Below are 15,852 nucleotides of genomic sequence, written 5' to 3'. Positions count from 1 at the left end.
TTATTCCCTTAAAGGAATAACGGACGTGACATATTTGTACTGTCCAGCAGAGGGCTGAGCAGTATAGGATGTACATTTCTGGGGGAAGATCTGGGACTGGGAGTGTGTTGGGTCACTCTGCAGCATAACCAAGGCTGGTAAAAGCCAAAGGGTGGCTGACTGGCTGCAGCACACACACAGACATAGCTGGAAGTGACTTACATGCTGGAGGCTGTTTGTGAGCAGTCCAGGTTGGAGGCTACAGCAGCGAGGCATTGTAAAGGGCACTCCAGGTTACAAGGCAGGGGTGGCACAGATACTCATTAGTCTGGATTGTACCTTGGTGTGTCACACATGCCCAGTGCAGATGGAATCTTTGGGAATTTAGCTGCAAAGTTCTAGTAAGTCATTACTGTGCAGGTGCGAACTACAATTTTTCAAAGGCTTATAACTTAACCAAAATTGGGCCGATTTTAACAGGAACAGCAAAAGGCACATCCCTGACACAAAGGCCTGCCCCTTGCCAGATTTCAAGTCCCTGTTCCAAAGCACAAGCAAGAGCTTCTCAAAGAAAAGGTTGCTAGGATTTTTTAACATTGAGAAAACAACATATTTTTCCTAGTTTTCATCTTAGAAATTGTTGAAATTTAAATTTTGAAAAAAATTCAACTTGAGGCAAACACCCAGAGTGGAAAATTTCAGCCCAAGTAGTTAAATTTGGCAAAGTTATAAGCAACTGAAAACAAGTCTTAAATTGGGAAGTGTTGGACAGCCTTAATAATGGGCGGAGCTAGCAGTCCCACTTATAATGCTCTTTTGTTAGAGTTGCAGTCTTGTAAGTGCTGCAAATCTCAAAAAAAAAAAAAAAAAAAAAAAGCATGTCTACGGCCCAATCTTGCAATGTACTAATAGCTCCTTTATCACTGAAATCAACGTCAGTTGAGGGCACATAACACTTAGTACCTTGCAAGATTGGGCACTTCATAGGCCTCAGTTCAGCAAAGCACTTAAACATTTATTTAACTTTAAACACATTTAAAAATTCCACTGAAGCTAAGACGCAAGCAAATGCCTAAAGTTAAGGACATGCTAAAGTGTTTTTGATGATTAGTGATAGATTGTTCAGTTTGGATAATAATGTGGAGTATAGATCAATTTAACATTTTTTTTATCAATTTAGAAAGAACTTCTTTGGGTATTTGCCCACATGGACTGTGCTATAGGTGCCCCATGCACACAAGATCAGATTTGTTCAGCAGTGGGCTCTAGGTCTGCACTTGTGCCCTGCATGTCCTCAAGCTCCTCACCCAAGGGCATAAAGGATGGAGAGGGCCCATCTGCCACTCAGTTCCTTCTTACGACCTGTGGCAGCGAGATGGAACTTCCTTAGTGTCCTGTGCTACCCCATAGCTGTATCTTTCTTATTCTTCTGACCATTAGTGTTAGTTCTTATAGTTATTAGTACCTAGTTAGGCCATTGGCTCTTTTAACAAAGGTGGGGGAAATTTTAGTACCTCAAGTTATCTGGGTACTATACTTAGGTACCATCCCTGTGGTGGAAGCTATGTCTCCAAATTTTAAAATCTTTCTAGCCAGTGTGGCAGCCATCCCCTTCAATGAGCGTATGTTAAGTGTGTTTCTGGCCTTGGTGAGGGATGCATCCCTGAAAAATATTTGATCTGTAGATTTTTTTCAAATGTCACCTAATAGGCTGGAGACACCTGATTGAAATTATTTTTGTTAAAATGCTAAATAAAAGGTGTGCCTGGTTCTGAGACCCCTTTGTAAAAAGAAGCTCCTGTTGCTTCAAAACTATTTAGCCAGTGGTCCTGGATCCTGAGTCTCCTTGGACTCGAAGAGACCTGGCACCTCAACAGAGTCTACTGACATCATCACACAGATCCCCTTGGGGCAGTCAATTGCTCCTCCTGCCCATAGTAGGAAAGAGTACTGCTCCAGGACTGTGTCCTGGCACCAATCACCATCGCCAGTTTATAGATCTGCTTCTTGATTCAAAGTCAGCAAGGGTTTGTCTCCCTCAAGTGTGGTTTGACACCATGTGTCATCTTATATCAGATCTTAAGATTCAGCCAAGGACATCACTAAAAATCTGTCTCAGACTTCTGGGTCATGTAACCTCTTGCACATACATGATACTGCCATGTTGTGTCTGTCCACTCCAACAATTACTAAAGTTAGTCTATCAGCCAAACAGATGGCGTGAATCTGCAAGTAGTCATTACTGAGAATAGCCTGTCATCACTACTCTGGTGGAAGGATCCACTAAATGTCTACTAGGTGTGATGCCTGTGTCTCTAACTCCCAAAATGCTCCTCTGATGGACACGTCCAAATAGGGCCAGGGGGACACATCTGTCTCATCTACAGACACAAGGACTGTGGTCCCTGGCAGAATCTCAACTACATATAATCATACTAGAACTCAGGGCAATTTGTCTAGCTCACAAGGCATATCTACCTCTTATGCAGGTATGGCATGTAAATTGACATATCACAGAACCAACATGTGATTCTACACCTGAAAGCATCATCTCTGTATCTGACAGCTTGAACATTAGCTGGCTAATATTAGAAGATGAATACCACTCTACAGCAGTTATGACTTTCTCATTCAGAGCAGAAAGCCTTCAACAAGGCTTATTACTGTGGCCAAGTGGAAGAGGTTTTCAGTATTGGCTGCTTGCCATAACCTTCCCCCCGTAGAGATCTCTATACCAATCATCTTGATAATTTATCTTTGAAACACTCAGGTCTCTCTGTTAAAGTTCACTTAGCAGCCATATCTGCCTGCCATCCTCCCATAAAGGGCCACAGAGTTTTTCTCCATTCTGTGGTAACCACATTTTTGAAAAGGTTAACACATGTTCCTACCTGTGGAAGGTTTTTCCCTGAGACTTAGATGTAGTTTGACTATCTTTGCTGATGCCTCCATTTGAATCTGTCTTCTTGTTCTTTGTATCATTTGTCTATTGACATGGAATTCTTGGTAATCATTACCTCTGCTCTCAGGACGAGGCAGATCCCAGCACTGATCGCAGGACCACTGTATAGCACCTTCCATAAGGATAGCTAGTCTTTCTCCACACCCCAAATTACCTCCTGAAGCATCTTGTACTTCCATTAAATCAATTTATTCACCTACCAGTGTTCTTTCCAAGACATCACTTGTCTTCTGCAAAAACTAAACTTCACATTCTGTATGTTTTAAGAACTTTCTCCTTACTGTCTGAATAAGAAAAAAACAAACCACAAATGATCAAGATACTTTGTTTCTTTTGGTGACAGATCCAGAAGCCAATACAGAGACTCTCAAAATAGGTGTCAGACTATATTAACTTTTTCAATTAATAGGAAATCCTAACTTCACCATCTCACATCAAAGCACATTCTTCTAGAGCTCAGGCAGCCTCCTTGCCAGTAGGGATCTCTATACTTGAAGTCTGTATAGCGTCTACTTGAAGTTCAGTACATAGCTATACAAGATATTATTTTCTCATGTCGGCCTTTAGATCTGATGCCCAATTTGGCAAGGGAGTTTTACAGTCCTTGTTTAGATAGACTCTGCGTGCCAATCAGAGTGAGATCTGTATGAAAAAATACCTGAAGAAGAAAAAACGGTTACTTACCTTAGAGTAATTGTAGTTCTTCCAGATGTTTTGTCCACCTGGATCCCATAACCCGCCCTCCTTCTTGCTAATGCAGAGTCCTTTAAACTTGGGATTCTGTATTGGTGAAGGAACTGAGTGGAAGTTGGGGCTACCCTGCCCTTTGTGCTCATGGATATGCAATGTGCATGAACAGCCCAACCAACATTGCTAGTCCAAAGAATCCAATCTCATGCACACAGGGTGCTTGTGTACCTAGAGTGGGATCCACGTGGACAGAACATCTCGAAGAACCAAATTACTGTAAGGCAAGTAACTTTTTTATTGTTGTGGTTAAAATTGCTTTTTATTGTATTTCTAAGCACATGACATGTTATTGTATTAATGTTGTTGCATTACAGGTATTATTTGGTGCCAGGTGCTAGAAGGGAAGCTGGATGAAGCAGAGCATCAGCTGGAATTCTTAAAGGAAGTTCAGCAGTCCATTGGAAAATCTGCGGTTAGATATAGAAATACAATTGTTTACTGTATTTTTGTTCTTCATTTCTACACATGTTCCGGGCCCATTGCACACCTTTAAAATTCTGCGCAGTTATGCTGGTGTAAATCCAGAGTAACTTCATTGACTGACAGAATCTGTCCCACAAACAGCAACAAAATATATTAAATCAATCTTCAGAACTAGACTGCCTAAAAACTTTCCCAACTCCATTTCCCCCACACAATTCATCCTCGGGAAAAGCAGGAAGGGACTGCTAGGTCTTGAAGGATGTTCTGAAGACTACCAAATGTTCCAGAATCAAGGAACCCTCACAGAAAACACTACTGCCAGCCTCCTTTCATTTAATCAGGGTTGTTAGCTCTAGCACAATGATTGCAATTGCTTTTGTATCACATGGGGAAAGAGTCTTTTAAGCAGATAGTCCCTGCCATTTAGGAGTTTATAGGTCAAAATCAATATCAATCTTCATCTGGAAATTGATTAGCAGCCAGTGCAGACCCTGGAACACAAGTGTAACATGCACCCAGTGGGGGATGCTTCTTAACAAGTGGACCACATTCTGCTCTAGCTGTAGTTTCTGAACGCTTCTAAGGTGCAACACCATCTGTGCTTCAGTCACGCAAGATGCTGAGCACTCCAGCCCCAGTCTAGCAAAGCACTTAAAGCACATGCTTATCTTATGATTTAGTAGTATTTTAAACTAATTTGATACTTATTTGCATGGATGTAAATGACTATACAAAGCCCTAAAGGTCCAACATTTAGACAAGGGATGGGACAGTTCCCAAAATAAAACACACAATTTGATGTAAACAGATGTAAGTAGCCTAAAACTACCTTCAGATGATCACTCTGTCTTTGCACTGAAATCCACTGGAGCTATGTGCACTTATCCAAAGACAGCATTTGTCCTAATATAGTAAAATGTTGAATTTTCCTTTTTACAGGTTCTAGTTTATCTTCAGGCAGTTATTGCTTCAAAGAAAAACAAGAATGAACCAGTTGCAACTGCCCTTCTGAATGAAGCTGCAGAACTTCATTTTTCTGCTTTGCACGGCCTTCCTCTGAGCATGGAATACTATGAAAAACTAAACCCCATGTTCCTGATTGAAATCGTGAAGGAATATTTAGTCTTCTGTCCCAAACAGGTGAGAAATATTTTAGATAAAATATTTAGTATTCATTTATTATCTGTTTATATTTAACTTTGATATTGTAATTTAGAAATCTAGATGTTTAATTTTTCCAGAATACATGTCCATAACTTTCGTTGAACTTATGAGATGATATATGTAGAAATGGAGGAGAGACTAGACACCAATATGTTTTCCTTTTGAAATGGTACTCTGTATACTATACTTCTGGAAAATATGTAGTAAGGCCAATCTAATTCTTAATTTTTCATAGCCTAGGTCACCTGGTCAAATTGTATCTCCTTTTCTTAAACAAGCAGCTATAATTTTGAATCCAGTGGTTAAAGCTGCTCCTGGTATGCTGGAGCCTCTTTATCTAATGGCACAAGTCAAATATTTATCAGGTAAGACTAGACCATGTTGTTAAATCCAAAGAAAAAGAAAAATGTACATGCTAAGAAATGATTAGGCTTAAGACTCATTGACAGCTAGAACACATTCTGAAAATTTGGATTAAACTGAGTTAGTACCTTTTGATGTATGCAGTGTTGTTGTAGCCATGTTGGTCCCAGGATATTAGAGAGAAAAGATGGGTGAGGCTATATCTTTTATTGGCCCAACTTCTGCTGGTGAGAGAGACAAGCTTTTGAACTTACATAGCAGTCTTCTTCAGGTCTGGGACAATCCCACCAACAGAAGTTGGTTCAATAAAAGATATTACCTCACCCACCTTGTCTCTTAGTACCTTTTGACGTATTATGTTTCTTTCTATTCGGCTAAATGCAGTGCCTTGCATGGTGTCAAGTATCCCTTGCGTCTGATGAAGTGGGCATTCACCCACGAAAGCTTATGCTCCAATACTTCTGTTAGTCTTAAAGGTGCCACAGGACCCTCTGTTGCTTTTTACAGATCCAGACTAACACGGCTACCCCTCTGATACTATGTTTCTTTGTGTCCCTCAGTTTGTCCAATAAAATTGCATTACACCACAAAATTTGAAACATGGTTGGATTTTGACACTGGTTCATGCAAGTGGCAGTTTTCAAGAGTAGGAGTAGTAAAATGTTTAGGAAATTGTCATTATTTGGTTTATGATAATGAAACTGAGAGAGAAGAAAATATGATCATTAGGAATATGTTCATTATTGGGATTAAACCAGCCATTACTATTTCTCAAAAGTGGAAAAAAAATGCTAGGATCTGATGAAAATACTACTCCTGTTGCATTTCCAACTAAATATTCCCTTGGCCTTATGGGCACAGACCCAGTCTTCAGAGGTTGTAATGAAAGAGCAGAAAATGTAAATGACTGCCAATGGCTATATAAGACATTTGTGGCATTGAGTGTCTGCATTGAATGAGGTGGTCTCTGTGGGAGCCATTACTAGCCTGGCTGGAACTACATCATCCTTTAATTAAATTATCTGGTAAAATGCCCCTTTATTTAAAGTTATTCCAAAGCAGTACTGGAGAACAGAAGAACTGTAGAGCTACTTCATTGTTGAAATCAAAGTTGTGACACCACCATATAATCACGGTGGGATATCTTTATTTCACATTGTAAAGCTGAAATGAGATTTTGCACCTATATGTTGTCACTGAGACTCCACATACTTGTATATTCCTCCAAAGAATGGGCTTATATTTGTGTTAGCAATAGTTAGAGAGTTCCCCTCTCAAGGGATTTATTATCATTTCTAAATTGATTTAATTGATGCCAAGACACTACACTGATGAATGTTTTAAAGTAAAAATAATAATAATAATGTAAAAGCTTAAGGCAAACATCATAACAATGTCAAGACATCATACCAGAACTATTTTGTGGTTCTCCCCTACTCATTAAACATTGTATTTCCAATCTTCTCATCTGGGGAAAAAACAGAAGGTTGTTTCTTCTCTCCTTTATCGTCTATCCGTTCTGGTTGCTGGGAGAGAAGTACAGTAATATTCTGGTGATTCTTACTCCAGGAGTCAGAATGCTATTTCCCTGCATCACACAGCTGGGCTTCTCTGATTGATGCTCCTTTAACTGCCAGAGACCCAAGCAGAGCAAGTGAGTTTTCATCAGATCTGCAAAGTCAGTAAGAACTACATGTAAGACCATGAAGAATACCACGAAGCTATAGAATATATTTGACAAACTGGCACTTTGGACGTGCTCTGTACATCATGTTTTATTTATTTTATGCTCTCATCCTTAAGGAGGAATTATATGCTTCATAGGTGAAAGGCTCTGGCTCTTTTCTCATATGAGATACTGACAGCATCATGACACATATCAGACATTACATTTGCAGAATATTCATGTTGCTCATTTCAGACAGTTCGTAAGAAAAGCAGGTCAAAACAAAAGAAAATGGTCAGTTGTTTTTTAGGTGAGTTGGAAAATGCACAGGGTACTCTGCAACGTTGTCTAGATTTGGACCCTACATCAGCAGATGCCCATCTTCTCATGGCCCAGATCTATCTGTCTCAAGGAAATTTCAGAGAGTGTTCTCATTCATTGGAGTTGGGGGTCAGTCATAATTTTCAGGTAAGAGCTAGTACTGACTACAAAACATCTTTTTATTGGAAGTATTTGTTCACAATATACAATACACTGTGTGAGTTAATCCCTTATATGTTGTACTAAACATTTTTCTCTTAGGAAATACCCTTAAGTAACTTACACAGAAATGAGAAATGCAGATATACTGATGCCAGCTTCAGCAGTGGCATACAACTCCATACCCCATTTGTTCACTTTTGTATGTTAGTGCTTTCAGAAGAGTCAGTACTCCGCATCTAGTGATCTTTCGTGGCTGTCTCCTTATCACAATATCAAATGTATGGGAGGAGCTACAGTAAAGGGTGTGGTCTAATGTCCTGAGAGTGGTCACTTCTTCTCCCTATCTGTAGTAACAGATGCCTTCCTAACAAAAAGGGTTACAACATTTATGATCTTGAGATATTTTCTTAGTTTTATTTTCGAGTGAACATTCTTGAGTTGAGAGCAATTTATCTATATCAGAAGGACATCTATTTAGTGTTCCAAGTCAAAGTGGTTTCAGTGCACTTGACAATTCCACAGTAATGGTTTCATGACAACCAGCAATTGAGAATAGACTTTGAGTACTTGCATAAGTAATCGTTGCAGGATCAGGCTCTGGTTGCAAAGTAACTGAATTTTTATCATGATCATACAGCATATACTTACTACTTTTGTCAGGTTCGTGATTATCCACTGTATCACTTCATCAAGGCCAGAGCACTGAATAAAGTAGGAGATTATCCAGAAGCCATAAAAATTTTAAAAATGATTATCAGTTTACCTTATATGAAGAAAGGTGAAAGTAAAAAAATCCTTGGTACCAGTATAACAACCAGTGAACGGGTGTCCATATATCTGGAACTTGCAGAAGCTCTTCGACTCAATGGGGAACTGGTAAGAAATTGAATAAAAACTACATTTACAGTAAGGAGAATGTTATAAATAAATTTTTAATTAAAAAGTCAGGAGCCGTTCTGATTAGGCAAATCTAGAGTAATGAAACTCGGTAAGGAAAACTAAACTGGCCATACATTAATAGAGCACAACAAGAATGATGTTTGTAATCTAGATTAGTTGCTAAAATATCTCTTGAAAGATGTGAAATTCATTAGGCAGATATGATATTTTATGATTGTAAATTGACCCATAGGAGGCCTTTCTGTGTCCAGTCTGTGTCTGACCTTGTAGGAAAAGGAGACATCTAGAAGAAGGTACAGAATCAGTCTTCTTGGGCCTCCCTAAGCAGTTTTGAGGGGCAGTCACACCGGAACTATACTTTTCGTACATAGTAAAAGAGTCTTAATTTTTCAAACTATAGGGATTTTGAACCCAACAGCACAGTTGTAAATACTCTTCAAAGAAGAAGTCCTTTTGGTATACAGTCCATTTATTATAGCAAGCTCCTCATATATTTTATATGATGTGACTATACTTTGTAAATTTTAGGAACTGTAGAGTTAGTCCAAGTGTCTCATTAGGCTCATAACTTCATTAGGCTATGAAAATTGCCCTGTTCCTTAGCAATACAATGAAGATGATTCCAAATGTCACTGAGGGGATAGTTGATATTCACGTTATCAGTTATCCACTATATATTATGTTATTATTGTATGTAATAATATTGTCCTCTATACTACCTGTGAGCTACTTGATGGCAATTAATCTGAAAGCATGTGTTTATACAGAATATGCCAACAAAACTACCCCTAACATACTGGGTGAAATTAATTGGAGTTTTGCCTTTGACTGCAATGGAGCCAGGATCTCACCCATATTGAGTGTAGTGTACCATACATACTAAGTACTTCACTACATAGAACAGACAGTATAAGATAACAAGGGGTTTTATATATATGCAAACAAGTTTTATATATGGATCTGTAACAGGTCCTCTGCCTGCCCCTCTTCCTGGGGCCCACTGGCTGCCCCAATAAAGCACAGAGAGGCTTCTCCTTCTGCAGCACCCGTGGCTTTATTTACAGACTCCTCCCACCACCAGTGATATACTATATACAGTTTGCAGGGCTTACAATCTCCACTTCCACCCAGAGCCGGCCCGGAGACTGACCTTCCCCTGGCCATCCTCCTTCCTTCTGGCTGCCAGCCAGCCTTTATAGCCCTTGAACCCACAGGTGCAGCCAGTTCTAAAGGCCAGGCACCAGACTTCTCCCCAGCCCCAATCTATTTCCCCTGATTGGGGCTGGCTGAGCAGGAGCTAATTAGGTGCCTCTGCACCAGCACCCTGCTACAGGATCCTACAACTAATAGCTGAGAAGTTGTGTGACTAAAACTTTCCATCTCACCCTCAAAAGGCTATTTAAATATTCCCACACTAAGTAGTCATTCAAAAAAGGCCATTTGTAGTTCTAACTAGAAACAAAAATTGCATGGTACATTTTAATTCATACTTTCAAATTTAAAATACCTATACTAACTGGAAACAGTAGTATATCTGTCATCTTGTGTATTATGTGTGTATACATTGTCCTCAGCTTAGTCTAGAGCCTGATCCTGAGACGTGCCTTTCACTTTAGTGTGAGCTATAGGCACTCCGAATTTCTTGGAATCAAGTGATTAGAATGTGCGCTCCTTTGGGCATAGTCCATAGTGTCCTCTGTAGTGCTCATTAAATTATGGGTAGTAAAACTTGTCATCAGTTATTTAACTGAGATGTGGCAACTGCAATAAATCCAAAATGAAGCGCATTCTGACACACTTAAAAAAATCAGGAGAATAGACAATGAAGAAAGTCTCATAATTTGTTGGTGCCTTTTTTCCTTGGGTAATAATAGCATCGACAGCTTCCAGTGTCATTCTTGTCTCCTCATGGAGAATTAGTCTATGCAGTTCTGAAGTGCTGAACATTCCCTCTCTTGCCAATTCAAATATATATTGCTCATGAGAAAGTTTGCCATTAGAGTTGGGACAAATTGGTTAATTGAAATAAAGCGTCTCCAAACAAAAGGGAATTAGGTTGAATATTTTCCCTAAATAACCTACTTTCAAATTGGTGTCTGCTATTCAAAGGTAGATAGCACGTATTGTCTGAAATATTTACATAATTTACAAAGGAGATAACTATTGCTTATATATAGTAAATTTAAAAAATAGAATATATCACAAACATTCAAGTTACTCAGTTATAGATTAGCTGAATAAAGCCTAAACTTTTTCAATAGTTCTCTTGTTTGCTTAAGGAAACACTTTCATTCAATGCCAGATATAACATTGCATGCTGTCAGACTTAGAGCATCACACTATTCTTTATTTGTATTGCAGTAGTGCCTAGAGACACCAGTCATAGACCAGAATCCCACTGTAGTAAGCACTGTACAAACACACAACCAAAAGACAGTACATGCCCTGAGGAGCTTACAATCTAAGTATAAGACTGAACATATGGATACAACAAACAGACGGGAAACAAAAGGGAACTGTGAAGGTAACAGTGAGACAAAACTGGTTAACATGAAAAGAAAAGCAATGGTCACACTGTTTGCAATATTAGGGTTTTGGATTCAATTGAACCTCCAGTTTAATATGAAATGAAAATGGGTTTGGCAAGCCCAACTGCTTTAAAATGAAATACATTTTGCACCAGCTAACCCTTTGATGGTAATAGAGTAATTTTGTTACAATTTTACTTATTTTTTAATATTCCAGCATGAAGCAACTAAAATTATGCAGGATGCCATTAATGAATTTAGTGGAACTCCAGAGGAAATCCGCATCACTGTTGCTAATGTAGATTTGGCTCTCAGTAAAGGGGAAGTGGAAATAGCGCTAAGCATGCTGAGAAATATCACCCCAAGCCAGCCATATTATACTGAGGTTAAAGAAAAGATGGCTCAGATATACCTTCAGATACGGAAGGATAAGAGACTATACATTGGATGTTATTGGTAATATTGTTTAAGATTAATTCTGTTAAAAATGTTTACATTTTCAAATATTTTATTTTAAAAAGATGATGGCTTTATATACAGAAAAAATGTATATAAATCATTCATTTAACAGCTTTCTATTGTCACACAAACAGCAAAATCCTCAGTCCAGCACCTCTATAACTGAAAGAGATTTTACATAATCATTGTTATGTATTTCCATACACATTAAAAGTATTAGAGAAATGCACTAAATGATGTTCAGAATATTATTTTTTTCTATATTGAGAACTGAATGTTGGCATGTGGTTTCTCACTGATAATGTGAGTAATCCATGTAAACAGGCCACATAATATGTTTGCCCAGATGCACTAGCTTGCATTTTCAAAGTTATAACTCTTTTTGTTATTTCTTGCTCATATTCCAAATATGCTGGAATTCTGGTAGTATTTTTTTGGGCTTGTCTATATGAACAGTTGGTGCGGGTCAAGCTGGGATATAAAACTGCTTCGCTCTAGATTGCTACTCATTAAACTGTCCATGTGGACCCTGCTGCTGTGGACTAACAGTTCAGTAGTGCACTTTGATATACTCCTGTTTCAAAGTGGGATAGATCAGTGTGCACTAGGGAATCTTCAGTGTGTGGCAGTGAGGTCCACACAGTTAGTGTACAGCAGGCTGGTGTGGAGTAGATTTACACCCAGGCTTACTGCACCATAACTGTTTGTACAGAAAAGCCCTTATACAGCAAGACAAGGGGATAGTTGGGATTACTACTCTTGACTTGCTAAAACTTGTGCTCTTCCTTTTATTTTTATTTTCTCTCTCCACTCCCCTCAATCTAACCTACTTGTTTGTGTCATCCACCTGTCATGTCTGTCTTTTGAATCGTAAGCTCTGTGGAGCATGGAATATCATTTTCTATATTTGTACAGTACCTAACCCAATGGGGTCCCAACCTGCTTGGCTTCTAGGCACTATAGCAATATGCATATTATTAAGTAATAATTTCTCACTGGTATTTACAATACCTCCAAGTTTGGTGCCATTTACATTTTTCCCCTCTTCCAGATCCCCATCAGGATATTAAATAAGATGGAACCTAATAAAATTCCTGTGCAGTACCTTCCTAGGCACCTCCCCCACCATTACATATTTGATATATTGCTTTTTATCATTTTCCTTTGTTTATGGTCCTTTGGCTATTTTTCAGTGTGCAACAATGTTCAGACAAGCAGAATTGAAATTACTTTTGTGTGTAAGATTTCCTACACGAAAAAGAGTGGGGAGATTTCTTTTGTTTGGTAATAATAGCACCTTTGTTTTGAGGAGCTCAAACTTCTCTAGGGCTTGGGCTTGCATCATTAGGGGTAATGGAAGTTTTCCCATTGACTTGAATGCAAACAGGATCAAGTCCTTAAAAGCATAGAAATTTTATGTCTATTTTATACCGAGGCACAGAGAAGTTAAGTGATTTCACCCAAGGTTACACTGCAAGTTTATGACACAGTGAGAATGAGAAGCCAGACCTCCCCACTCCCAGTCCCTTGCTAAGTCACAGTGTCTCTTAATATTTGATGTAGATGTCTGCTCTGGTGAGGGAAAAGAATATAAGATCATAGAACTTAGAGGAGAAAGAACTGTTAGATCAAGTCCACCCCCCTTCAAGTGCATGATATTGCCTCTAAAGGACAATATCCAATATTAAACTCATATAACACACTTGATCCTAGCCAGAAGGTCAACATACCTGATAAAGAGCCATTATGTACAGCTATTGTATGCTTTATTCATATCCTCCTTGGAATATCACCAATATTTTCAGCTCCCCAAAAAGACTTTTGTGTTTATCAGAGATTGTCAAGTCAGCAAATCCTTATCTAGGGCAAAGTGAAAAACAGAGATTTCCCCTCCATTTGCCCACTTCACTTTTTTCCTGCCTTGCTTTGCTCTTTTGCACTTAGTTTATGTAATTTTCTCAACTAGATATAATAAAGAGACTGTCCTCCACAGTAGCGTGGTTCAACCTGAAGAATAATTACTCTGGAATAGCTATTTCAGTATATTTCCAAGTGTAGGCAAGCCCTTAGATTAATCTCAGGGGGATAAACTGCTTGAATTTACCCACTCTGAAGTTTTGTCAAATTCTCCCATTACTGCACTATAGTACCAGTGCAGCTTCACCACTGCTATGAATGGTGGGAGCACTAATATAGTCTGAGCACAGGTGGGTTTTTTTACTACCGTGTGGTCTAGATTTGTTCTGTTTAGGACTAGGTGACTTAGTAACAAAAACACCCACATCTGGTGCATACTATGCTCCCATCCTTGCTAACACCTGTGGACCTGCCCCAGTGGTAGTCCAATGATGAGAGACTTTGACAAAAACCTCATTGTAGATACAGCTGGAGAGAGGTTGCCTTTTTCTACTAATTACTTTTGTGTGTGTGCGAAGAGGGGCTAGAATCAGAGTGTGGTTGTGGAAACTTGTTAAAAATTATATTTTTTTAATTCAAAACATACAAACATCTTCTAACTATTCTATGTAACCATGAGTTCCTATCACTGTTATCTTCAATTTTCCATTCCAATTCTCTCAATTTGTTTGCTGCACCAGTGTATTGCATCTTGTCTTCATTCAGATTGTGCAAGCATTTTGGGACAGTGGCTGTTAAAGTCATTGGAGCTACACTGACTTAAGTTCTAGCTCTGTTTTTTTAAATGACAGAACTGACTTTATTTTCTTGAGGGTTCATATATTTTCTTACATTTCATGCATTAGATTTCAAAATTTGCCTCTTATTGTTTCTTGATTCTAAATGTTGTTGTTACTTTTTTTTATAGCGAACTGTGTGAACAATTGCCAAGTCCTCATACTAGCCTTCTCTTGGGAGATGCCTACATGAATATTCAAGAGGTTAGTATAAATTTGTTTAATAAATCTGTAGTAATTCAAACAAAAATACATTTAACTGAAAAGCTGGATTTAAATAATAATAATAAATTAATAACTAGCACTTATATAACATACAATAAATGTTGCTGAATCACTGGCAAAAATATTCCTAACTGCTAATATTACACATAAAAATAACTCCCACTTCTGTCCCTTACTTTTAGCCAGAGAAAGCTGTGGAAGTATACGAAGCAGCTCAAAGAAAGAATCCTTTAGATGCAACACTGGCCAGAAAAATTGGACAAGCATATGTGAAAACTCATCAATATAGCAAGGTCTTGAAAACAAAGGATTTCTTTTATTTGTTGAACATTTAAATCATAAGAACAAAGAAACAAAGAGAAATTATAAAATTGAATAGACGACAGAAGTTATAAATGAATGTTTCATTTTGACCTACTGTAATTCTGTATTTGGGATATTATATTGACATTTTAAAATTTCCTTGTAGGCTATTAATTATTATGAAGTAGCTCTAAAGATGAGTAAGCAGGACTTCTTGTGCCATGATCTTGCTGAACTCCTCCTCAAACTCAAGAAGTTTAACAAGGCAGAAAGAGTTCTGAATCAAGCTATGGAGCATGACTCTGGTAGCATTATTCATCCTTTCTATTAAGTTTGCTCTATGTAGTATCAAAGCCTGTGGATCATTTACAATATATAACATTAATTTCTTCATAAATAAGTATTCTAGTTAATTATATTTCTAGACTAAGTACACTAACACAAGATATCAATAAATATTTAAATTGCCTTGCATGAGGGCACTCTCCCAGGCCTTGGTTTACACATTTGTGGGTGGCACAAAAATACTTCATTTTGTACTCCAAATATCAATTCTTGTTTCTGATATCCAGAAAAATGTCAGACTCAAGAGGTAATATATTACCATTTTTAATCTTTCAGTTAATGACTTGCCTTCCATGATGAAGGATGTCAAGAGCCTGCTTTTACTAGCAAAGGTTTACAAAAACAATAAAAAAGAAGAAGTGATGGGAACTTTGAACAAGGTAATTCATGAGGTTATACAAGCCATATACAATGCTAGAGATCTCCCCTAATCATTTATCAGTAGAAATAGCTTAAGTTCTTCTTTGAGTAGATGCAGCTGTGTATCTCACTTAGGGTGCTGAAGCCAGGCCAGTGGCTGCATTGAGGTGGGAGATCACCCTGAAGTCCCCACTTCCCCCAGTACAGGGACTCGGCAGTGAGGCTGCACCTGACCCTGACACAGTGCAA

General features: G+C 38.3%; 1 protein-coding gene across 1 annotated transcript in view; it reads left to right on the top strand.

Moving 5' to 3' along the window:
* Nucleotides 1-15,852, top strand: part of TTC21A (tetratricopeptide repeat domain 21A) — a 58,622-nt gene that overhangs the window by 21,231 nt on the left and 21,539 nt on the right. The window contains exons 10-19 of the mRNA XM_026652102.1: nt 4,006-4,103; nt 5,054-5,254; nt 5,514-5,643; nt 7,618-7,775; nt 8,451-8,666; nt 11,436-11,674; nt 14,502-14,574; nt 14,778-14,888; nt 15,065-15,203; nt 15,520-15,623. Of these exons, the coding sequence (XP_026507887.1) occupies nt 4,006-4,103; nt 5,054-5,254; nt 5,514-5,643; nt 7,618-7,775; nt 8,451-8,666; nt 11,436-11,674; nt 14,502-14,574; nt 14,778-14,888; nt 15,065-15,203; nt 15,520-15,623 (1,469 nt within the window). The remainder of the gene's footprint in view (nt 1-4,005; nt 4,104-5,053; nt 5,255-5,513; nt 5,644-7,617; nt 7,776-8,450; nt 8,667-11,435; nt 11,675-14,501; nt 14,575-14,777; nt 14,889-15,064; nt 15,204-15,519; nt 15,624-15,852) is intronic.

This window comes from Terrapene carolina, unplaced genomic scaffold, assembly GCF_002925995.2.
Source record: "Terrapene carolina triunguis isolate 2854851 unplaced genomic scaffold, T_m_triunguis-2.0 Scaffold111, whole genome shotgun sequence".
NCBI classification, from domain to species: domain Eukaryota; kingdom Metazoa; phylum Chordata; order Testudines; family Emydidae; genus Terrapene; species Terrapene triunguis.
The sequence above is the reverse complement of the archived record's forward strand: the minus strand, read 5'-3'. Positions and strand labels throughout refer to the sequence as shown.